Source organism: Hirundo rustica, chromosome 22, assembly GCF_015227805.2.
Source record: "Hirundo rustica isolate bHirRus1 chromosome 22, bHirRus1.pri.v3, whole genome shotgun sequence".
In the NCBI taxonomy this organism is placed as follows: Eukaryota; Metazoa; Chordata; class Aves; order Passeriformes; family Hirundinidae; genus Hirundo; species Hirundo rustica.
In genome coordinates, this window is record NC_053471.1 from 5246592 (window position 1) to 5272257 (window position 25666).

At 41.4% G+C, this 25666-nt stretch overlaps 2 protein-coding genes across 5 annotated transcripts in view; one reads left to right on the forward strand and one right to left on the reverse strand.

Moving 5' to 3' along the window:
- Window positions 1-270: 270 nt before the first annotated feature.
- FAAP20 (FA core complex associated protein 20) lies at window positions 271-3777 on the forward strand. The gene is made up of 4 exons (XM_040084875.1): window positions 271-374; window positions 1378-1525; window positions 2171-2775; window positions 3342-3777. The coding sequence occupies exons 1-4, from the start codon at window positions 271-273 to the stop codon at window positions 3412-3414; spliced, it is 930 nt and encodes a 309-aa protein (XP_039940809.1). The 3' UTR covers window positions 3415-3777.
- A 682-nt stretch (window positions 3778-4459) lies between these two features.
- PRKCZ (protein kinase C zeta) overlaps window positions 4460-25666 on the reverse strand; it is a 40293-nt gene continuing 19086 nt past the window's right edge. For 3 of the 4 annotated variants that reach the window (XM_040084385.2, XM_040084387.2, XM_040084386.2), the window contains 14 exons: window positions 25169-25254; window positions 22242-22373; window positions 21069-21150; window positions 20815-20867; window positions 18612-18800; window positions 16136-16233; window positions 13140-13226; window positions 12378-12513; window positions 11825-11912; window positions 11289-11408; window positions 10702-10781; window positions 10064-10153; window positions 7239-7354; window positions 4460-7032 (listed from right to left, as the gene is read on the reverse strand). In XM_040084385.2, coding sequence (XP_039940319.1) covers window positions 6945-7032; window positions 7239-7354; window positions 10064-10153; window positions 10702-10781; window positions 11289-11408; window positions 11825-11912; window positions 12378-12513; window positions 13140-13226; window positions 16136-16233; window positions 18612-18800; window positions 20815-20867; window positions 21069-21150; window positions 22242-22373; window positions 25169-25254 — 1445 coding nt within the window. In that variant the 3' untranslated portion in view covers window positions 4460-6944. Of the gene's footprint in view, window positions 7033-7238; window positions 7355-10063; window positions 10154-10701; window positions 10782-11288; window positions 11409-11824; window positions 11913-12377; window positions 12514-13139; window positions 13227-16135; window positions 16234-18611; window positions 18801-20814; window positions 20868-21068; window positions 21151-22241; window positions 22374-25168; window positions 25255-25363; window positions 25416-25666 lie in introns of those variants that run through there. The other variant, XM_058423303.1, reaches the window with a different exon arrangement.

The following is a 25666-nucleotide window of genomic DNA, read 5'->3' on the forward strand; positions in this document are numbered from 1 at the left end:
AAGGGCTGGTTTCGAGGCATACCAGCCCCCGGCGACTGAGGGGTGCAGCGGCTCGGGAAGAGGGGACTCCCCTCAGGGCGCCATCATAGCGCCTCACCGCTCCCGCCACCCCGCGCCGTGAGGGCGGCTCTGAGGGCGGAGAGTCACAGCCCCGCCGGCGCGCCCCGGCCAGGAGGAGGAGGAGGAAGAGGAGGAGGCCCCGGCTACCTTCTCTCCCGCCCTCCCGCGGCCGCCAGCGCCGTTCCCCGGCGAGGCGCGGGGAGCCTCGCCATGTGTGAGGAAGGAGCCGCCAAGCTGCGCCTGAAGCCCCGGACGGCGCCGTCCGCCCGCGGCCGGGAGCGCAGCCCCGGCCCCGAGCCCCCGCCGCGGCCCCAGTGAGTCGGGACCGGGGGGATCGGATCGGCTCCGAGGGCCAGGGTGCACCGCCCCGGCGACTCGCGGCGTTTCGCGGTCAGATCTGTGTCTGCTAAAGGTTATTTCATAAAACACCGCCCGTAGCGCCTTTTAAAAATAGAGATAAAACTGCAGGATAAAGCACAGCGGGCCCCACGCTTTCTGCACGTTCCTCGGCGTAGAACAGCTCTGGCAAGGACAGGGCCTGGGAAATGTTCATGTGTGAAAACTCAGTTTTCTTCCTTCCAGAATACGGCTCACAGAAGTATTTCCTGGTTTCTTTGCGGCCCTGGAGTTCGGTAGGACTGAAGGCAGTGAGTGGCTCGGTTTGTGTTCGAGCCCGGGGGGCTCAGCCCTGTCCCTTCCACCATGGGCTGTGAGAGGTTGATCACTCTGCTCTTCGAGGGTTTGTTGTTTCTAATTTCTTTGCCGTGCAGCTCCATTCCTGGACAGCAACCCAAGAAAAGGCATCAGGAAGAATGCTGGAAAAACCATTGTGGCTTTAACAATCAATCCTTCCCTTGGAATTGTCTTTATACAGCATTACCTTTTAGTGCTTATGGTTCCTAGGACTGATTAAATAAAATTGTTTGGGGAAGATAGTAATTTCAAATGGCATTGTGAAAATGTCCAGACATACATGGGAACCGATGCAATTGGCACCCTCACTGCAAACACTTCCATGATTTCTGTGCTCAGCGGGTGCTTAGCTTGGTATTTAAGATAAAACGGGGGCTGCACTTCACTTTCACTTGGAAGTGAAGATAGTGATAGATACCTACTGCTCATTTGTTACAAGCAGAAAGGAAAGCATTTAGACATTCATTTTTTGCTAGCTGTACAAATCACATCAGCCATATAAAGCTGCAAAAAATAGTTTGCAGGCTCAATAATGTCTTTGTGTTCCAGAAAAAAGAGGCGAACTATCATCAGTATTTTCTTTCTTCTCTCCTACCCTCAAACTGTTGGACTGTGTCTTTACAGGGCATCGACTGACAGATGTTCCTGGTTTGAAAAGGAAGAATTAAATGAGTGTGAAAAAACCTGGCTTTTGCTACTGAAAGACATCAGTCAAGATTCACACTGCACAATCTGGGACACAGTGCCCAGCTTTCCAGAGTTCTTGGAAAAGGTAACGAGCTGTATCCTTGTTTTTGCACTTTGTGTCCTGCTTCCAATGGCGACAGCCTGGTTAATGGGAAACAACCTGAAATGGCTTTTAGAGGTGTGGGGTTTCAGCTCTTTAATCTCTGTGTGCACTGGTGTGGCTGGGCATGGTGTGGCAGGGGATGTAAGGACAGCTACAAGAAGCGTGTTTTGCAGTACAGGAAATTCTTTCCAACGTTTTGCTGGGAAGAGGGAGCCTGTGTAAGGATGCTGGCTGCCACCAGCATCTCCCTAAGGAATGAAACTGGAAAAGGCAAACTGTAGTGGAGGGGTTAATTACACAGAAGCCACCCTGACATTAGGAAGATCAAAACATAAAAATCAGTCCTTATAAAGTACTTTTTCCCCACCCTAAACAGCAGCAGGTTTTTGTTCTCATCCTTAATTTCTTCTGGAACATGAGTACCCATGGTATCCATTTAGAAATGTTAGGGGGAGACCCATATTTCATCAGCTCCAGGAAGCTCCTGGAGGAGGGACGTAAATAAAATGTTATGTTCTTCCCTGTAGTTCAGCTTTCTTAGTATTTGCAATGTGTTCCCAAAGCCTGGGTTTAGGTATTGATTGAGCTATGTTTGCTTAAGACATTCTCTGTGTGTGTGTGTTGTAGAAACAACAGGAAAAGAGTCCAGAACGCCAGGAAGTCTTTACAGTCGGAATAAAAGACTTTCAGTGGGTATCATTCCCATCTTTTTACAAAGAAAAATGTCTGAACCTCAAGGATCTGAGCTCCCAGCAGCCAGCACAGAGCCAGAGCAATGAATTACATAAAGGACAGGCAGATAAACTGAAAAGCTTATCATCCACAGCCGAGAAAACCTGCAGGGGAACCAGTACAGATCGAGCCAAAACCGTGTCTGGGGCAGACACAAAAGGTGTTGCAGAGCTGGCTGTGAGTCCTAAGTCACATAAACTCCCTGGGCACAGCGGCTCAGCACAGCCCTCGGCCTTAGCAAGCCCTGCAGGAGCTCAGAGCCCTCAGCAGCACTGCACAGGGACTGCACAGAACAGCAGGGCACACGGGACAGAAACGGGTGAGGAAAAGCCTCAAACCCAAACACACCACGGGGATCTTCCAGTGCGGGAGCCTGAGGAGAAGCCTCAGCTTGGGAGCGCTGCTGGGGCCCAGAGCCATGAGGAGAACGGGGAAAAGCAGAGTGAGGCAGCTTCAGCTCTCGACAGTTGTCCAATGTGCCTGATGCAGTTTAGTGGAAGGTAAGTTTGTGCTTTGGTTTGGTTTTTTTCATAATTTTCCCATGAAAGAGCCCCAGCAGGTTCTGGATGCATCCTCTATATACAGAATGACAAAAGCAGACAAAACTTCTACTGTAAGTTCCTTTTTAGCTGTCAGAATTACCTACTTTAATCCCATTTACAAGTTGAATATCTGCTCTACAGTAAGAGCTCTTAACACAATTTTGCAGTACTTAGGCTGTCAGAGTTGCTGAAAATGTGCTTTTCCACAGGTCCTCTAACCCTGCAAGCTCTGTTGGGTGCCCCTTTCCCTGTTGTTGGGAGGCTGAACAGGGAGACAAAGGAGTGGCTACATTAATATTCAGACAATTTTGGTCATTCTGTCAAGAGATTTAGACAGAAAGGCTTCAAATGCATCAGGTCTCCATATTGAGGTCTGTGCTACTCAGCTCCAGTGTGAGCAGCAGTAACAGCAAGGGTGGGAGGTTTTGGGTTCAGGAGTTACTGCCCCACCAATGTACCAGAACACTTCTGGGAGGGAGTGAAGAACAGGCAGTAGAAGGATGTGACTGTTTCTGTGCTTGCAGACTCTCCCAGCTGGACATCGACGGCCACCTCGCCAGGTGCTTGTCTGAAAGTGCAGATGATGTCATGTGGTAAATCCAGAAGAGTGGAGAGCAAAGGAACAAGGCTGAGGATGAAGCTTTCTCAAAGGAAAAGGACAAATGTGCCAAGGAAGCACGTCCTTGTCTCTGACTTTAACCAGTAACTCAGTAGAAGGACAAGTGCCACCTGCCTGTTTGTACTTTGTATTTTAAAGCCTCTCAAACGCATGTAAAGTAGTTCTAGTTCTGAAAACAGTGCTCTGGGATGTCCCAGAAACTCCCCAGGGAAATCAGATTTGGTACTCCTGGAGAAAATCCACTTCTGGAAATCCCTCTACCTTTGTCTGATGCAAAAGACAACAGTTACTTACTCTAATCCAAAAGTTTACTGGTTTGGTTTTTTCCTAAACAGATAATCTATGAAAATAAACTCAGTTAAAAAGTAATTTGAATTTGGGTGTTTTTTTGTCATTTTAGTACCCAAGTAACAAAGTATAATTGTACAATTGATCCTGGGAGTGTAGCTCTTTAAGAGAAAACACAGCCCGGACCAAATAAAGGGTCTGTAAGAGCCCAGCTAAATTCAAAACCTTACAGTGCAGGTTTCTAAGTCAGTGTTAAACAGGTGATTAATGTGACTGGGCTAATTAGCTGCAGAAGGAACACTCCTGCCAGTGTCCCAGTGCTGTGGTGCAAAGTGAGATTTAACATGGAGCCAAAAGCCGATTTTTGTTCCGCACAGCTCCCCCCAGGCGGCATCAAGGGCTGGGAGCAGGGAAGAGCCCAGAGCCTGGGGGGCTGGGAGGGGCTCAGGAGGCTCAGCCGATCCTTTGCTCACTTCCAGAGCAGCAGGGAACAGTTGCTAAGCCTGGGAATGACAACAAATGGCATTCAGTGAGAGTTCGGTAACCACAAACCAAGGGATGGGATCACCAACGTGCCCTGGACCTCAAAACCTGCAGCTGAGCTGGGATTCGGATAGAGAATACACACAGAGCACGGCATAAAAATACAGGGAGGCTCCTAGAGATTTAATTTACAGCAGGGTCTGTTTAAGAGGTTGGACACAGCCCAGTTCACTGATAAATAATAACAGTCTATTAACTTTTTCATTAAAGTCTTTAATAGATGTGCAAGAATATAAATGATCTCAGCTGTTATGGATTAGTATACCATCTTCTGCACAAGTAAAACTGGTCAGCAAAGATCCCAACTAATTAATTATACAAAACTACAAGAACATATTTACTGTTTTACAATCATTAAATTAGCTAGAATTTTCATTTACTATTTCAAATAAGACAACTATATATCATTACCAGATCCATTTGTAATATATTAGGATTTTTTTTTCCAAACCACACATTTAATTACATCCTTCATTTTCTTTTATTTATAAAACAAGTACTTTATATAAAAAATTTCCCCTTCATCATGAACAGAACATTATTCAAACACTTGCACGTGAGCAACCAAACTTGTACCCATCAAACTATTTGGCAACACAGCAACATTGTAAATGCCTGTAAATTCTTAAATAAAAATCAAATAGTCTTTACAATGTTTGATTAGCAAAATGTGTCTTCCTATTCTTCCTTCCCTCCCTCCCAAAATGTTCTGAAACCTAGAAAAAAGGTTAAAAAAAACCCCCAACCCACATTTCTAATATTTCCAGTTTAAAGTTCCATGCCCTGGCATGTCAAAGGACAGCTTAACCTGTCACAGTTCCATTCATGAGCTGCCTGCAGTCACTCTGATCTCTACTGATTAACTTTAGTACCAGGGGAGTTGAAAACACTGAACGGGAAGTTATCCAGGGGAAATAAAATAAGAGGGGAAAAGGGGGAAAAGGAGCAATTAAAACAAAAGTCAGATTACATTTAAAAGGTAATGTTGCCTTTAGTAGATAATAAAGTATCTAAAGTCCAGGCATTTGAGGCAAGTACTTTTGACTGGTTAAATTATTTAGTGCTGATTAAAAGACATTTTGCTGAATATGAAAAGCTACAGTCCAACAGAGAAACCCACAACTGAAACCTGAATGGGATTCATAGAACTAAACAACCACAGGTCTGCAGAATTGTGGCTAAGGAGGGGATACAAAACCTAGATTGTTAATCAATGATTAATTGAACATTTCAAACGATGTTTTGGCAGTCTGGTCCTAGCACCTCATGACTTGGATGTGAATCCCAAAGATGTCATGTTCAGCACCTAATGCAATGCTGTACCCTGAGAAAACCATAGGTTAATGTAAAGAAAGTCAAAGTGTCACAATTTATCCCGTGTTTTACACCCCATCAGGTGAGAAGCCGCAGCGCAGGGTTTCTGCTTTCCCTTGCAGCCCCGGAGCCCAGCGCAGCCCGGGGCAGCGGAGCCGGCTCTGACTCCTCCCCCGGCACCCCCACTTCCCACCAGAAAGGATTCCATCGCTGTCTTTTGCTTTTTCCAATTTCTTAGGTATTGGTTTTTCTTCCATTAAAAGAATTGTACTACTTTGATGCAAATCATTTTGCTGAAAGATCCCATTCTCTGCTGCAGGATGATTAGTTATTAATGTACACCGAGCAACTGTAAGCAGACAGTTTATCGTAAGTAGGAGGTGTGCTTTATCAGGAAAATGGATTTTATCTTACGGTTATTCTAGATTTACTACTTAAACTTTAAGGCTATGCTTTTGCTCTACATCTGAATATTTGTATTGTTGATAAAAATACTTTTCAAAAATCTAATATACAACACAATATCATTGTAGGTGTAGGCACTGCTTAAGTATGTTTAGAAATACTTTGTGTGCAAATTTAGTTTTCTTCGATCTCTACATTTTGGTAAATTTGGAGTTTAAGACAACAGATTCTGAAATTGATACCGTAAATTCTAATTTGGAATTAATCTCACTGAGTCGCTCTGCATTCCAAATTCTGTAAAAACGCAACTAAACATCAGGCTGCAGCTGTGAACTGTATGTTTCAGATGGAAATGTTACTTAATATTAACGAGCAGAACTTACCAGGTGTAAGAACGTCCCAAATACGCAATAATCCTTCAATGCAGTTTATCCATTTAGGCACTTAAATCTTGTACCCAAATTTATGTTCTGATTGCTAATAAAACACAACTCCTTTTAAATATATCTGAGATGTTTAGACAGGTACCACTTGTGAAAAAAGGCATCAAAAATAAGCTTCAACACCACCGTAATATATTTTATTCTTCAGGATGTTACACTGTAATACTCTTCAACTGGGAGCTCATTGCATCTGTAGAAAGTGTGTGGATCTCAGAGTTTCTCATGATCTCCTTTTGCAGGGATGCAATGAACCTTTCAATCCTTCATGAAACAGGCACAAAATGCAAATTCCTTCATTAATGAAGCCAGCTGTGTCAGTGCCCAGAACTTAAGAATCACTAAGTGGCAGAGGACACCCACCAAAATCATAATTCTCTTCTTTGATTTTTCAGCAGCAAATTTGTTTTTAGATCATTGGTCTCCATCCAAAGTGACCAGTCCCCAGCCTCGCATGCATATACTGTAGTTAAGGATAAATGAATGTCATTCACACTGTCCCCAACGAGGTCATTCCTTCATACTGTTTCTTCTGTTGACAGCAACAATGGATTAATATATTCAAATCCTTCAAATTCTGACTGATCTATTCGCTTTATTATATCTCTGAAAAACAAATGAGAGCAGCGTTTAGTTTATCAGAACACTGGGCACTCTATCACATAATAAGTTATGCTAGGTACAAAAAAATCTCAAATTTACTGTAACGTGACTAGGTTCTAACGGCAAGCACACGGTCTCTTCGTGATTTTCAGAGAATTTATGAATTAATTTCTAGCTATGCAGCTGGGCTGGGGCAAAGCAGCACGTACTCATCATCTGGGGTGAGCTGCACGGGCTCGCTGGTGAACTGCGTGTCGAAGTTATCCAACCCATAATCGTCCGTGATCTGCGGCTGGAACGGGGGCGTCGTCTGCTTCTTCTCCAGCTACCCAAAATATGGGGGGAAAGGAAAAAATTACAGTGTGGAGGGGTTACAACATCCTCAGGAAACTCAAATCCAACTGCTGCAAATGATATTGGAAAGGAACATCAAAATATCAAGTAGTACACCCCACAAGCCAGGCAACAGACACCAATACAGTTACTGCTCTCTACTTTAAAATAAAAACCCACAAATAATTCAGCCTTTTGAGCTTTTTTCTAAATTGGTAGCTTAGACTCAGGATTGATAAATTCCCACAGTGCTGCAATACAGCAGTTAGCACAATATATTTACTTTTGTTCCTGAGAAATCAACCTACTTCCTGCATTTGTGTGCAATCTGTCACACAGTCCAATTTATAGTAGCACAGACACCAACATTCTAATTCTAGCATTTATATTCAGTTAAAAAAACTCTCTAGGCTACAAATCTCCACAATCTAACTCAGGGCAGGTAAGCGTGATGAGAGTGAGTAGTAGTTGCCACTGACAAAAATGGTCACTTGTATTACCAACATCAGATAAAAACCTGATTTTAAGGTCAGGATCTCTCTTGATGCTTGGGACAGAGCAAACAAAACAGGGAGTAAAGCACAGAAAAATCTTGGATTTCAGACAAGAGCACAGGAAGGACAGATGGAGACAGGAGGAAATTGTGGAGCTGTCACAGAATGGTGCATTGACACATCAACATCCCATGGATGATCAGGTCTGGGAAAGCACCATGAAATCAAAGTTGTGAGGAAGAAATAATCAGCTCCTCCCAAACAAGAACGGCAACATGAAGGAATCAGTGAAATGAATATTGAAAAACTGAAGTAGGGTGGCAGGACTGTCCCTGAGAGTTGTTGCCACACACACACACACATCCAACAGCCAGGCATTATTCCACAAGGGGTTAAACATCAGACTTCCTTTGTTATAGTCACTAAAGCATAAAAGCCCTCTTCAATCAGCCACAGAGAGAACTTGCAGCCTTTAACTGGAGAAAATGAGTGAAAAAACAGGAGGTGCAGCTCTAGAAAACACCTCACTGCCAACAGGAGCCGTGGCTTTGTAGCTCTTACTCCAGCATAGAATGGTTAAACACCATCAAACAGGCACTGAGATAAGAACAGACTGAAAATCCCCAAACAATCCAAAAAAGAACTGCCCTGGCTGCTGCTGAGCCATCCTACAGCAGAGCGAGCAATCTCAACTCTTCTGGGCTGTGCCACACACTTTGGATGACTAACACCAGGAAAAACCTTCCTGGGCTCTGTGCTCACTTTCCCCTGTATTTATTTTTCCAAGCTTCACACAGAACAAGTTTTATGTCAGTGTCAGAGTCGTTTCCTTAGGTTCCAACTTGAAAAGATTTGGGAGAGCTTTTAAGTCCAAATGTTTTCTTTGAAATGCAGGTGGTGAGTAGATTCTAATAACTAAAAAAAGCTTTCCAAGTATTTTCTCATTTTTCCTGAGTACATTTGCCAAAAGTTATTAGAAATTTAACTTCAAATTTATCTTGCATTGATCTTCCAGAGCAGTACTGTGCTAATGATATCACAAAACAGATCACCTAAATCTTCCCTTTTTTTAAAAAATAGGGATTTTATATTAAGGCTTTCAGCCATAAAAAATATGTCAGAAAATATAAAAATTTAATCAGTAAATGTTGACCAAAAAGTACCAATTTTGATGAAGGGTTTTTTCCTACAAATAAACAAAATACAAATCCAACAGTTGTCTTTTTCCCTCTCTCTCCCAAAAGCTGCAAAGCAGAACAAAGTGCAGGACTTGATGTTCTGCTCCACACCCCCAGGTGAGCTGCACTGGGGCAACACAAGCCGGCAAAAAAATCCAAAAAACCAAAACAACAAACAAAAAAACCACTCAGGTTGAAGGGAGAACTCCAAGCAAGGGCTGTCTGACCAAATTAAAGACAGGCCTCATTACAGGGATAATTTTGTAAACACCAGGTCTTTTAAAGCACAGCTTTTTCTGCACTGAATTCTCTGAGAAATGTTACAACGAAATTCAGAGCAGCAGCTTCAAAGGGAAAATGAAACTGTGCAGCTTTCTCTCATCTGAACTCTTTCATGTTAGTGCTGCCTCTTCCTACTCCTTCCCAGACTGTGGAAATACTACAGACACATTTTCAATTGTTAACTACATATTAAAAATGTAATGCTGATAGGGAAGTGCTCCAGACTTTACAGCTTTATTGCTCAAGTGTCAATAAATGTTACTAGGGCATTCCTGGGATGGTTTCCACGCTGAAGACAGAAGGTAACGCAATTACCAAGTAGCAGAAGATTTAAAAATCCAATTTTGATACAATTTTATGCTTGCAAACCCATTGAAATGCAAATTATCTTCTGCACCGTGAACCAAAAACCTCCCTCATCCCAGCAGTGCTAACAAAAACCTGAAAATTGTAATCAGAGCCCCTTTAAAAATAACCCCTCTGCTCACCTGCCACCTCCTTTACACAAGGGACTGATCCTGCTCACTCCTCAGGTCACTAAACCTGACAGCCACCCGAATAATCCTGCTGATTTTAAGAGCCATAGAACTGGTAAATACATCAAAACCCAGCTGGATTATGACCACTGCTTTTACATTTCTAGAATTCATTTCCCCTGTTTGCAACAGGGTTGTCCACACACACACAACAAATAAATAAATGAATTCTTCTTTTTGAACACCCAGAAACACAAGGACTGATTTTTACCAGGTCCCAGTCTATGCTGCGGAAAAACGTGTGAGACTTGATATCAGCAAATCCCGTCTGGGGCTGACAGCCAAGCCTTTCTTTGGGATCCTGTGGAAAACACAGACACTGGAATTACACACTCCCAGCCTCTTACAGCCCACAGAGATGACTCCAGCGTTCCCATGACTGTGCAAACTCTGCTGGGATAAACACACCATGGCTAGCAAGGGATGCTTAATACTTTTTTTTTTTAATAAAATTTGTTTGAAACCTAGTTTTTAAATGATCTTTTACTACTTATTGAAATAAGGGATTTATTTAGGAATGTATAATTCACATCCTTGTTTTTTCCATTCATGATAATGGTTCTTCAGAATTCAATCAGCTTAATTAAATGAGTAATAAGTATTACAGAAAAGAGTTTATAAACAAAGCTACAGTTATTTTTTAAAGACCTGCACCTAGTTGAAAATCAAGTCTATGCTGTGGAAGTCCCTCAATAAATTCCCAGCTAAGTGGGGTTTTTAACATTGAGGATACCAAGGTTTTATACATTTTCTTAATAGCAAGCAGATTAACTTCTTAACTGTATCACTTTCAGCAGGAAGCTCTGACTTCCAGCTTTCAGATGCTAAAAATAAGAGAGTGTTATTTACCTTGTTTAAAAATCCTTTTAACACGTGGGAAGCCTTGACAGAAAGAAACCTTGGAATCCGGATTGGCTTCTCCAGAATAACTGCGACAGGTTTAAAAACAGCAGGATTGGGTTTTTGTTTGTGACATTGACCATGATTCCAAGACAAACACTCGTTATTCCAGTATGGTACCAGTTTGAAAATGGAAGATAAAGTAATTATTTAAAATCACGCAAACAAAGGAGCTACAGGAATTCAAGGCATTGTTCTACTGACATTGGAAGATTTTCTAGGGGACATTTGACCTTCATTACCTTTTGCTATTATTTGTTATGTAAACAGGAAATACAACTTTCAGTCCTAAGAATATGGCAAAGTGTGATTTTGAACAGAAATTGATTTTCTATCAGGCCCCGATATAAAATTCATGTATCAGATTCTGTTACAGAACTGCTTTAAGGAAATTCTGCCTTTACCCAGTCGGCAGCTTCACAACTGCCCAGCTCCAGCAGCTGTGGGGTAACACTGGAGAGGAAAAACCCCAACTCTGCTGCGCCCATTTTGGTTGCATCCCCCCCAAAAGAAGCACCCCAAGCTGAAGGCTGTACCTTGGAAGAGGTAATCTTCAGTGTTCATGTCTGGATTGTCAGTGATGATGTCGAACGGGGACCTCCCCGCCATCATCTCGAACATCAGCACCCCCAGCGCCCACCAGTCCACGCTGAACCCTGCGAAGAGCACAGGCAGCTCTCAGGCAGCGCCCCAGGGCCTCGGCTTCGCCCACAAACTGAGCCTGGCGCCTGCTGGCAGGACTGAAATCACTGACGTGATTCACGCTGGGTCCTCTCAACTGGGATGACAAATGGAAGGGAACTCAGGGCTTCTGCAAAGCTGCAGTTAAAATGTTTTCCTCTAAAATCATTGAATAAATATTTTTCAGGCCAAGTGGGATTTAAAAGAAGCCGAAATGAGTGACTGGAAGAGAAAACAACCCTTTATTTCAGGGGAAAAAATCAAATCGCACAACGAGCACTCAAGTTTTATCAGATATTAACACAACTGTGTAAGTCAAGAAATCAATTGCATTTGAACCAAGGTACAGCTTTTATTTATTGTAACTATGGGTTGTTTAGTCGTGACTTACCATATTCTTCTCCTCTGAGGATCTCTGGTGCAATGTAATTTGGTGTCCCACAGAAAGTGCTTGTAGTGTCACCTGGGCCCAAACCTTCCTACATGCAGAAATCATTTCATAAATTAAAAGCTAACCTCTTTCTGGGTATTTCCTTTAATTAGATTTAAAACCCCAAGTTACTCAGGGAGTTTAAAGAGCTTCCTTTCACAAAATAAATACTCAGAGTGCTCAAAATGGCCCAGGACTCCACAGCTCCTCTTCAGCAAAGGGGATTAAAACTGAGCTACAACATGTATGTAACAATATTTTGCTTATTAACTACAGATACATTTTAAAAATCAGTTAAACAATTTGGAAGTCCTTTTCAAATAGATGTTTGGGAAAAAACCACTTCTATTACAATTCAGTTCCAAATGTGTTTCTATTCAACAAGGGGGTTTTTTCAGAATAAACTTCCAATTCCACAGCCAAATTCTGGGCTCAGTAACATTCATGTCAATATAAAGAAGAATTTTCTTAGTGTTCTCTAAGAGTGACAGAAGAAAGGTCAGGAAAATCCTACCTTGCACATGCCATAATCTGTTAATTTGATGTGACCCTCCGCATCTAAGAGAACATTGTCCAGTTTTAAATCTCGGTAGATGATGCCTCTTTCATGTAGGAAGTTTAGAGCAATACAAATTTCAGCAGCATAAAATCTGAAATTAAGAAGCAGAAAGTTCATATATAGCATTAAGATGGTACAAAAGCTGGTGCAATTTAAATATCTGTTCTTAAAACATCATTTTACAGCCAACTTTTATGTATCAATAGCATAAAAAACCCAAGCTGTATTTATTGATATACTGACCTCTTGTAAACCATCCCCTAAATAAAAATGAGATAATTTTTTTTCCTTCTACTAATTAAGAAAATATTTATTCCACAGATGTTTTTTCTGAAAATTCCACACAGTAAGATGGAAGATCTTTATTTTCCTCTTATTCAGAGTGACACAGTGAGCCTTTGTGTAGTGCAGGGCTATGCAAACTGGATTTTTAATCTTCTCCCACCAACACTATTATTTCAACATCAGAGCAAATTAGGTAGAATATTACATGTTCTAGCAACAGATCAAAGAGGCATCACCTAAATATGGAGCAATAAAGAGGAGTAAATTGGAATAACTGCTCCTACTGATGAACTGCTTGCTGTTTAAAAATATTCATAGCCTTCAAAAAAATAGAATTTACGTTTTTCCCAAGCAGGACATTGTCAATTTAAGAATCCAAGTCCATTAAAGCACCAGCACAGAAGCAAACACGTGCCCTGGGGCAGGAAATACCTTGCATGTTCCTCAGGAAGTTTCCTCTGCCGTTGCATATGGAACATGAGGTCTCCCCCATTCACATACTCTATGACAAGGAACAATCTGAAATTACAGAACACAGTTCATGCACTCCAAGGAAACTCTCCAGAAAAGCTGGTTTTATTCTTCCCATCTGAGCCATTTTCACTTCCACTCTTGATTCAGACTTCTAGATTTCTTATAGTTACAGAAGCTACTTAAGAGGGGAAAAAAGGGAACACTTATTTGTGTAGGAACACTCCCTTTATTTAAATGCTACCACCATTATCTGCATAAATTAATTAAATTAATTAATTGTAAGCTGTAATTGCATGAATTAGACGAGTGTGACACTGTACACAACACAGGCACCAGATGGAAGCTCTGGACTCATTTGTTCCTCTGGAGAATTGAGTGTTTGACACAGGCTGCTCCAAACTAGCGAAAAATCAGTCGGGGACAGAGATCCAGGTGGAATTGGGATTTCTATGAGTCTGCAGGAAAGCTTTCATCCTAGGGAAAATATGATCCAGGCAGAGCTGCCAAGGTCAGGGAGAGCCCAGGATAGGAACATGCTGAGGAGAGCTTCTGGGGAGGGTTGGGCTGGCCCAGGGAGCAGCATTTCCTTGGACACCTCATTTTCCATGAGCTGAAAACTCCTTTCCACACATCCACACACTGGAAAACATTCCCTTTAGAGAACACATGCTCCAGTCTCTCAGATCACTCTAGCTGGTGATTTTTTTTGTTCCTTGGAAAAGGATTCTTCATTTGAAACGCTTATAAAGCATTAAAACTTAAACCAGGAAAATCTGTTGGTCAAAATCCAGCTGGCAGGACTCTGAGCTGCCTCCCCACAAGAAGAGAAATGCTAAACTGAAATTAAATAAGCAACAAACAAAATGCATAACAATGCCATGAGTATTTTATTACAGCACTCCTGATGCTCTTTTGCTTCCAGCTTTCCTCTCCTGTTTGGAAGTCCCCAGTGTTTTATCACCATTCAGAATTTGCAGTTCCAAGTTCCCTGTCAAGTCCTGCTCAAGTGTGTCAGTAGGGGCAGGCCTTGCTGGGTTCAGAAGGATTTACTGAAACACCAGGCAGTTTGGCAGGATGGAGGTTTCAGGTTCTTGCCATCCTTGTAAGACACTTATCTGGCAGTCCTGGACAAGTCCAAGGCATGTATTTTATTAAAATAATGAAACAAGCATCATCAGTATCTGAAACAATGAACAGCTACATACAGCATCAATTAGCCTCACATTTAGGAGCACATTTGTGTTAAAAACTTTTTTAAAACTATATTCGAGAGAAGGAACATTTTTTTGAAACTTTCCCCCCATTAGTACCCTTGTCACAACCTGTTCTATTACAACTCATTTTCTTTGGGCCACTTAACACAATCTGATCTTGATGAATTTATTCACTCGGAATCAGTTCCGTGCTTTTCCTGCTTGATGTAAATGAGGTCATAATTACGATTTTATAACATTACAGCTATAATCAAATTGTGAATTCATGACATTATGGTCATAGCCATGGCAAATGGCTGAAGTTACCAACAAAAAACTAGAGTTTCACTGCAAGAAGCAGCTGGGCTGGAAAAGCAGGACTCATAAAGACACATCAGGAATACAGAAAGCTTTGATTATGTTCAGGATGGTTTTTTTTCCTATTTCTGCTCCTCAGCTCTGTCAGTGTAGCTGCCAAAGAGGAATGCGCAGGATCCTGCTGCTGACTCAGCCTTTTTCTGGGTTTCATCAGTAACAAGAAATCTCCTTCTCAATCCCTTGCCTTGCCTGACCACTCCAATTTTTGTATAAGGTGTACAATTCTACTTTGTGTTTGGTGAGAAAGCGCTTGGGAATGCTGGTTTAACTTAGAGCCTTTCCCAACAGTTTGTCAGTTGTCTAAAGGTTTATTTATTTTTTCTGACAAGTTTGTTTTGGTCAAATCCTCACCCAGTGATCTTTGGAGATCGTTTTTTATTTCTTTCTCCCTGCTTTCAAACACTCCTTGGTCCAGGTACCTTCAGAGCACTGAAACATCTCCTTTACCTCCTTTATCTCTGCTTTCCCTGCTAGGAGGATTTCCTCTGGCTCGAACCATTAGGGAGGTGAAAGTTTGGGGACTGAAGAAAAGGTACAATGCATGGCTTTGTATTTTAAAACTTGACAGTACACATTGCAATTATTGATTATTCTTAAGGATAAATGACTGGATAATCTGTGAAAACTTTTTAAAACTTTTCACTCTGCACTGTAAGCAAATTGGGTAGAACGACAATTTTCTGATTATGACACATATGGATGATTATAATCAAGTGCCTGTGAAAACAAAAAAGATCCCAAACCACATCCCAATTCCTCAGTAACATACTCAGGCATGGACATGAACATTCTCATTTTCTTCATATTCCAACTGCAAAATAAGCAGCAAATAATCCAGTTTGGATTATGCACACAGGGACAAAGAATTAGTATTTCTAAGTAGTTAAGAGTTAAATAAGCACTTTCTCAAAATCCCACACTGCTTTGATATGTGCTAAAGGCTTTCAAGCCTCACAGGTGACAATACCACTATGCAGGTAGGGATTTGTCTTATCATTAAAAGGTTCTTACCAGGCAGCCCAGCTCTCAGGCTCCTTAGGAACAGTGAAGTGCTGAGAGCTGCTCTGGCCTCCTCAGTGGAAGGTGCTGTAAACCCTTCCCCATTTCACAGGGCTGTGCTCAGGACAGCTCCTCCCCTTGCTCATTCCCCTCTCCCTTCAGGAGCCAGAACACCACACTTCCCTCCACACCCTGCCTCAGCTGCCCCCCTAGAGCTGACTTTGCTGCAGCAGTGAATCCCTGACAATGATAATGCTTCCTTCCAAAAACTCCTGGCTGTGTGATGGCAGGGTTACGTTTGCTTTAGGAGAAGCAGTTCAGCACAATGATCAAGATTCTCAAGGAAAAAAAAAAATAAAAAAAAGAATTTCAGATCTTTCTTACCGACTTGTTGTTTGAAAGCATGAATGTAAACCAACTAGGAATGGGTTACTGGATGCCTGTTCAAACACATGTTTCTCTGTCTGTACCCAATCAATATCCTGAAATAGAGTAATTGAACAATCAGAACTCCTGCTGCATAACCACCGTGGGTATTCCCAGAAAAACACCTGTGAACATCACAGTGCTGCCAGACACACAATGTCATTGTTACATTGTTCTTCAGAAAGGCAAAGACCCCTCCAAATCTGGAGGAGATTATAAAACATTGTAATTCAGTTATATATTCAGAAGTTATTTAACCACTTAAGGAAGGCCTGCACAAAACCTAAGCTGTTGTTAATAACACACATCTGCAATATTTGATAAACTGCTCACACTGCTGCATGGAAATAAATTCAGTTCTTAGATAAATGGTCCCAAAGCTGCTGAAGCAGCTCGTGCCAGTAACACAAGCAACGTGAATCCCCAGCTTTTAAAAGCTTCAAGTGAACTGAACTTCATCTCCTCATCTGAAATTCAAATTTAATTCAATGAAACTACCAAAACCTGCTTAGTTGGTCCAGCCAAAATCATTAAAAGCATCACAGATATCTTTAATCCTTCAGCAGGGAGAGGTCCTGAATACCCAGTGCAAAACCACATCATAAAAACCTACCACAGTTTGCATGATACTGGCACAGTGCTGCGATAACAAAGCATTTCAGCTTTACTTCACATGACCATGCACAATTTAAACATCACAGACAGCTGGGTTTAGCAGCAGATTTTCACCTTTCATGCACTGATCATGTGTCACCCTGCAAACACAGGGCCCTGCCAATATACCAGAACTGTAATTGTTCTAAAAATTCTCCATTTTCCACAGATACTCCCAGCTTCCAATCTGGAGACAATAAATACAAAAAATGAGAAATCAGACCCTCCTGTCAGGGCTGGATGCTGACACTGAAGTCTCAGAGGAAACCAAAAACTGTCTCCATCAAATTAAATGAACCTGGTAGGTTTTTTGTGGGGACCCTCATGAAGATACATCACCTTGGAAGGTAAACCTGAGTCCGGACCAAAACCCAGAGCCAAAAATTCAATTCTGAATAAAGCACTAAATATGTCCCCTTCTTCTTGGTTTAACTAAATGAGCTTCTCTTTAAGAGTCTTTAAATTAACTCTTCATTAGCGCACTTGGCATTAGGATTATACCAGTGCTCCACTTAACAAAACTAAGCTTAGCAAAACTGAACAGAAGCCCAGGTATTTGATTTCCCTCCATCCCACTTTTCACTACCAGCCATACCCTGGAAAGTACCAGCTAATTTAAACATGCTGATACTTGCTAGGTAATTGATTTTCTTTCTTTGTGGAACACTTCTAAGTGAAATTTCCATTACTTGCAATATCTCATGCACTCAGAGAATTCAGTGTATTTCCTATCAATTCCCAGAATTTCATTATACGGCCTGTCTTAGAGAAAAGAAAAACCAATTAGCTCTATCTTCTGTGTAATTATGAGAGCCACAATTCCAGAAAGCTTTTCCTCATCTACCTCTGGTTCTCAAACAGCTGCACAACTCATTAAACAGGACTTGGCTTTGGTTCCCACCTTCTTGGAAAAACACATGTTAAAAAAGAAACAGTAAATAAACCACACAACAGCCTCATCTTGGTTCATAAAAGCAAACATCAAATAAATGAGAAAGACAAAGGATTTTAGGAGAACTAAGCCCAGCCTCTGGAATAATGACAAAGATGACAGCCAGAGCAACTGATTAAAACTACCAACACAAAGAACACTTAAAATAGTTTTTGCCCAAACACCCTACTTTCAAAAAAAGTGTATTTATAGGAAAAAGATGAAAAAAAAAAAACCCAAAACCCTTCCCATTTTAATTTCCCTGCCACACCCGTGCATTTGAGATCTCGCATTAAAAACAATCTAAAGGATTTTGAAAATAACTGAGAAATGCAGCAGATTTCTATGGCAGAGTGAAACACAGGGATCTCAAATGGCAGAAGCATAAATTTTTAACTCATGGAAGAAATATTTCAGGGTACTGAGTCACTTGCACATAGGCTCTGCCAACATGAGTGTAAGAACAAAGTTTCAGCTCATTCTCTGACACACACACAATGCTTTTGCCTTGGAAAACACATTTGCTCCCTTTCAAAATTAAGTGCACAAATTCCACCCCATTTATCTCATCACTTACAGATTAGCACATCCAGGTTGGAATGTTTAATACATGAGTTTTACCAAGAGTATTAGTAATTGTTAATTGTTATTAAAATAAGGGACATTTCTCTCAGATTTCATCCTGGTGCTTCGGGCAGAGTTGATGACAAGTGAGTTCAAAAGTCAGAAAAACTTCTCTGCCAGAGAAGTTGTCTGAAACATGAACTTCTTGCATAGTTGAATGGTTTTTGTTAAAGCATAGTAAGTTTTTATAATATGTAACAGAATGCAATTAACACAGACTTTTACCTCATCATCATGGACCAGTTCTTTTTTCACTACTTTCATAGCATAGATCTGATCGTTCTTTTTTAACCGAACTAGAAGAACTTTGGCATAACTTCCACGGCCGATAACTCGGATTAAATCAAAGTCCTGGAGTCCAAGCCCCTGAGAAATCTTAATTCCATCCATTCCATCAATGACTGGTTTGAGATCCTGCATAAAAAGAAACAGATGCTAGAAATGGAAGACATTTCCATAGCAAGTAACTATTAAAGCAGAGAGATCTTTTAGCACTGGACAGAATTTGCTGACTTTGCTTGGCACTGGCACCCAGGGCTGGATGCTGATTGTTTAGAAATGTTTGGTTTCCATTGGGTTTGCTCTTACTAAAAGTTACTGGTTTTTTCAAGGCAGTAGGTCGTTCAACTAATCATTTTCATATTCCCTGCTGGAAAGCAGAGCCCTGAGAAATGAGCTTTATCCAAATTCCTGAAGCTCAAGCCATCGACATTGCATCCTTCGTACAGAGTGAGGAGCACTGGTCATATTCTGACAGACACAGCACAAATGAATAAAGGCTATCTAAAAATAAGATGAATAAGGAAACCCTAGTTTGCTGATGAATATACCTGTCTTGGTTTCAGTTTGGGCAACAACTGCCTGTGCTCAGCTCGCTATAATTTTAATGAAAATTAGGATTTCTAACAGGTTCCTGGGAACACACAGAAGCAGATCTCAATTTCTTAAGTCAGAGAATTTGCAGGAAATATTCCACTGTGAAGAGTGTTATTTTTAAATTCATTAATTTAGAAAGAGAAATTTTATCATCTCGGCTGTTTGCTGGAATTGGGTGTGAAACATGGGACTGAAGATGGAGCAGCTGAACTAGACAAATGCAGCAGGTACTTGGACTTTCAGGTTTTACCAATATACCCAAGGCTTTGACACACTTCTGTGGCCTATTTTTATCTGACCTCACACTACTGTACTTGCAGACAGATCAGCATTCTGCAGAACTGTGGAAAGCGTTTATATAAAGAATCTTGATCTAGGATTGACTGCTATTAGAAGAGATTGCTTTAAGCTTAAAGATTCTACACAAAGCTCCCAGAACACCAACTCCTTTCTGCAGGATACCTGAAATTATTTCAGTATTGCTCAAGGCAGGGTGGGACAATCAGAGCAGCATAATTCAGGACAGTTGAGTAAACAGCACCTACCAAATTTCAACACAGACCTGAGCACTGATCACAGCAGAAGTGAGCAGTTAAAATTCTCTGATGTGCTTTTAATCTCTACCCTTCCATTTCTGAATTTGAGATAAAAATCTGCAGATACATGACTGAAAATAAGGCAGGAGCAGGAGCTACTCAAGTGTGAAAGGAATGGTAGTGACAAGCATTGTAGTGGAGGCAAAGGAACAAGGTGCAGCCTTGCTCAGAGGGGAACATCAGAGCAAGTGCCAGTGCTCTGCAGAGTGCATCCTATTTATTTTAAACATGCCAGAAGCATTCTTAAAAGAAATGTCTTTAAGCCCTTCAGAACTGAAGCATATTCAGATTTTTCAGACCGCTCTAAAAGAATAACATTGTTGATGTGCAGAGATTGAGTCAGATCTTCTACAAAAGACCTGAAAAAAGAGTTTAAGTGTATGTTATTCTATTTGTGTTTCCACAGGAGCTGTCTGGAAATGCTTAGGTATTATTTAGATGAACTCTCTCAGAGAGCTGAGTAGTTAATGGATTCCCAGAGTGAACCAAGTTCCACAGCAAGAGCCTGAGGGTGACAAAGGGTGAGCATCCATTAGGGACAGCAGAGAAGGCAATGGCAAAGCCACCATTTGTTGTAAGGACCATAAAAGTCAAACCCTCTGCTAAATCACTGTCATTCCAACAAATGGAAGGGAGAGGAAAAAAATGTTAAAAGGCATCTTGGAGCATGAGTGGAATGACAACAGCTGAACACAGAAGAAATCTGAAAAAAATCCAATAAAAATGCTTAAAAAGAAATTATCAACTTTCAGGGAAAAAAAAAAAAAAAAACAACAAACAAACAAAAATACCCAAACACCAGACTTCTGAAAGGGGCAGGAGAAAACCCAGAACAAATAATCAGCTATTTTATAAAAAGTTGAATGTTGGACTTGATGATCTCAAAGGTCTTTTCCAACCCAGTTAATTCTGCAGAGTACATAAATACGAATTGCAAAAATATTTTAAGAACGTACCTCAGAGTCATCTTTAATGGTGTCATGTTTCCGGTTTGAAGGAATGTAGGGAACTGGAAAGGAAATCAAAGTAGTGTGGTTATAAAGGCCTTCATTGAAATAGCTTTAAAAATCAATAAACAGAAAGGTATTTAGTTGCTTATGGCCAGTTTGCTTTAAATATTACTGGACAGTTGACAATATTTCTCCACTTTTGTAAACAGGAAGAGGAAAAAATGAAGGCGAGAGGGATTCTGAAGTAACAAAGTACTCACTTCCATCAGTGTCTTCTGAAGGGAGATCAGCCTCATCGTTTTTGTCATCTAAGCGAGGTTCCTGGGAAGGCATGACCGAATCCTGCCAGACACAAACAATCCACCCTGGGCATGCAGCCTGTGGGTGCCCTGCCTTAGACTACAGCTCCACCAGAACCTCCCATCTCCACCACGAAAACTGCATTTTGGAGACTGCGTGTCCAAATATTAACATTTTGTAATGAATGGTAAAAGCAGCCTACCAAAACCTAAATTAGCCATTCTCTGCAGCTACAACAGATGCTTGGCTGCATTCTAAAAGTAAAGGTGGTATATTTTACAGCAAAGTTCAGCCTTTTATTCTACCCAAGGACCTCTGAGTGTTTCACATGGAAGTACAACCAAGTAAACACTTCAGCATGATGTTACACACTCCATTTAGAGCACTGGCACGTTCCTTTCCTGCTTAATAAAAACATGAATTGTTGCTCATTATGCATAAATTAGTAAAGATCCCAATAACAGATATTTTCTATTGCATTTGGACCCTGGGCTCATCTCCAAGACAAGCAGGACTATTCCAGGAAGTACAGCAGCATGCAGAAAGAATTGGTAATGTCAAGGCAAGTCACATAAAATACCAGCAAAAGAAAAATACTGGTTTAACTTTTGAGTCACAAAAAACATGGTACAACCACAGTGAAATACTGGGGATGAATACAGGAAAGGGCTAAAATTCAGATACACAGATGCTTAAATGTTTTGATGTTTAAGCCCAGGAAAGACACAAGCACTGGCACCGCAATGAGGGTCATGGAGAGGAAGAGAACAGTACTGGAGAAACTGAGATGGCAGGAACAGGAAAGCAATAAGCCATACTGAAAAGAGCAGTGCAGAAATTCTATCAGTGCCTTAGTTCTCAAAACATTCCCACAGGCTAAAAGGAGTAAATTCTGAGGCTGTCAGTGTCTAACGGAGGAGTCCAAGTCAAGCCTGAGCACACTGAAGTCACATCACAAGCTTTCCTTCTCACTTTCTCTCTGCTCACAATCCAAAGGCTTGTCCTCCGCAGAAACTGAGCCCCAACCACTCCCAAGTGTTACAAATCCGCATTTCATTCCTCAGGACACATCTACCAACACATCTGAACGTGCCAGAGGGGCCCCCTCAGCCCTGGCCAGAACACACACTCACCATATGCCTTTTGCAGGTCAGTGGGACAAGGATGTGACAACGTTTATGGACCAACAGCTTGCAGTTGATACACTTGTAGCCTTGCTTTGCGAGCCCCCATATCCTTTCACTGCACTGGCCACAGTACGCTCTCTGCAAGCCACAATGCACATCATCAGTTCCAGCATCAGTCCCTGCTGCAAGTGAGCAGCTCTCTAGCAGCAAGAGCCCATCCCAGGCACCTAACAGATGTTCAGTAATAATTTTAGAATATCCAGAATTACAATAAGAGCTGGCAGTTACACTTCACACCCAGAATTCAGCTAAATGCAGTTCTTTTTTAAATGAATGTTAGGAAAACAAACACCTCAAGCATATGGAAGACATTACAGTGTGACATTAGCAAATCATTTTTAGAGAATAAGTCTATTTAGAATCGCAGATTTTGACAGAGGTCACCCAAACAAAACTGTGTAGTACAAAGTTCTGACAATTATGTGTAAAAACACAGTCCAAACTGACTGTGTTGGAAAACACTGGCACAAAATGTTAAGCAGACAATGCATAAAAAGTGTTCTACACCTACACCTATACATTTTAACAGTGGTAGAAACTTTGCATAATTAAAACCCATTAATCAGGTCTGATAATAAGGCTCTGCGTTGCACTGTGCATGAAAAATCTATGGTGTTTTTATATATGTAACAAAAAAGCATGTTAAATGAGTTAAATCCAAATGAGGGTAAATGAAGAAGCCAGACATCCTGCTGCTGACTTCAACAGGAGAGGTTTTTAAATCATTGTTCCAGTGTATGTTGCTACGGTCACTTTACCCACTCCACCCAAAGTGCCCAACAACAATCTGAGCTCCTTGCACACCAAAAAGTCCCCGGGGCCCAGTGAGTCCTCCTCACACAAAGGGAATGCCTCCCTCCTCCAACACAAAGCTCACTCCTCGTCCCCTGGCTGCAACGCTCTGCAGTAATTCCTGCAGCAGGCTGAGGCATTGCCCATCACCCTGCAGCTGCACAGGAGCCCTGCTGCTCCCACCCCAGCTCAGGCAGAACTCCCAAAGTTCCCAAAGAATTCCCAAACTCAGTCCCAAAGCCACAGTGGCAGTGTGTTTCCCCAGGCACTGCCCGGTCACTCAGATGCTCACACCCCTGAGTCACACACGCTCCTGCCCAAAACTCTTCAGCTCCTGAAAACCCCTGCTAGCAGTGCAGGAATAGTTAAAAACGAATGGAGCATTTCTTCAAACAAGCAATTTTTATATTGCTCTTGTTGTATTTTGGTAGTTGTAGAAAACAAGACTTAATTCCATCCCCCTTATCTGTGCAGCCAGTCCTCCTCAATCAGGAGAAACCCAAACTGCCCAGAGGAAAGAAAAACAACCCAAAAACTGCCTAATGAGAGGAAGCCTGGGACATCTATTGCCACCTCTTCCAAAATTCCTGGCCCACCAGACTTCCTTCAGTATACTTTTATAGGTTTTGCAGCAGCAGTATAAAGACTAAATAAAATCTGTCAGGCCCTGGAAGTAGGGGCAGATCCCAAATTCCATCAGAAATTCAGGTAACCCTTTCATACCTCTCTATAACACATGCAGTCAAAGCCATATCAGAGAGTTGACCTTTATGTTATGTTCAACAAAATTAAAGGTTAAATTTTTGCATGTGTTCATTTATCTGAATGATCTGAAAAAGCTGAAAAGGTTACTTTGAAACAGGAATTAATTCTTAAGGCAATACTCCAGTCTTAAAAATGCCATCAACACTAAAATTTGGTATTGAATTCAGTAATACAGACATGACCATAATTCCTCATTAATTTATCCATTTTAATGTCCCATGTTACAGTTTATGTCAACGCTTACTAACTTCAGTTGGATGTGATTTGTGCTCTGGCTCTGTATGATGTCATTTGTGGCATAAAAGCAGTCTTGTTTAGGATTGTGACACCCTAGTGAGGTATCAAAATCTCTGCGTATATTCACTATTTACCTCACTGCAATTTAAGCATCATTATCTATAGTATTATGGATTATTAATGTGGCAGTATTCATTCATAGTGTTTCAAAGGAAATATGTTGTTATTATGTAGCAAATAAACATAAAACATACTTTTACACAATAAATTTAAAAGTTGAATTCCTGCAGCACATTATACAAATTCATGACAATTCATATGGATGATATTTTTAATATATTTATTGATAAAATGCTGAGTTTTAAGGGGCTTTTGCTTGTTTCAATGCATTTTTGGGGTGGGAAATTTTAGAAAAAACCTCTTATTTCAATTTTTAGAAAAAATGTCCCTGCTGAGTGAAAGAGTTAACTCTTCTGAGTGCACTCAGTTCTGTATGGAATCCCCCCAAGTACATTTATATATATGCTGCAATGCTTAGGCATAATGAGATAAGTGAAGGAGGCGTCTCAGCCTTAAAGCCACATTCACTTGCTTATGTGGATTAAATCATGCTCTCAAAACGCAGCTGTATTCTAGCTCAATAAAGAAATCTTTTTCAAATTCTTCAATTGTGTAGATTCTAAACAGTTAAAGCTCACATCAGCAGCTGGAACTTTTACAGATGGCAAAGTGTTCTGAAGGTAAAAGATTTTGCTAACAAGCAACCAAAAATCACAGAATGAGTGGAGAGAGAAGTTGCTCCTAGGATGTATCAGCTTAAACAGTTACAAACCCAGTGTTTTAGAGACTTTAAAAAGAAATCATTTCCACCAATCCTGTATTAACTCACATTCAAACACGGCCAAGTTTTTCCCTGCTCGTTATGACTCGAATAACACCGCCGAGACCGAAATGTCACATCAACAAGCATCCTGCTTTTCCTTTCTTTCCAACACTCCAACACAGAAAAAGCACAGACTGAGGCAAACAATGAGCACAGAACATGAGCAAACCCCAACGTTTCATGCAACAGTACTCACTCTGTTAAAACGTTTGGCTTGAAACAAATGCCCATTCACTCGGTACAGCTTCCTCCATCTTCGGGCTCCCCGGCGGTAGATGGATTCTAGGGAAGAAACCAGAAAGGTGTAAGGCAGCAGCATGGCAGCACCACACACAGCAGGGTAAGCAAGTTGTGACTCAGGACAAGCTTGCTTTCCTAAATATCAACGCACAGCCACAATCCCTGGGGATTTGGATTTTTTTTTTTGAGGCGGCCGTGAGTGACGGCTGGGGCAGGATGTGCTCTCAGCGCTGCCTCTCCCTTCCCTCCAGCCCTGTCTGTTTTCCCTCACATGATCATAATCCCGTTAGAGTTACTGCTCGGGCTCAGGTGAGAGGGACAGAGCTGTTAAAGGAGCAGCTCCTCGGGGAAATGGCGCTGCTGCTCTCGCCCTCTCACCTTCCACGGACACGCCATGGATGGCTGCTACTGATAGCTGAGACATGTTTGGTACTGATAACACCTCACAGATGCA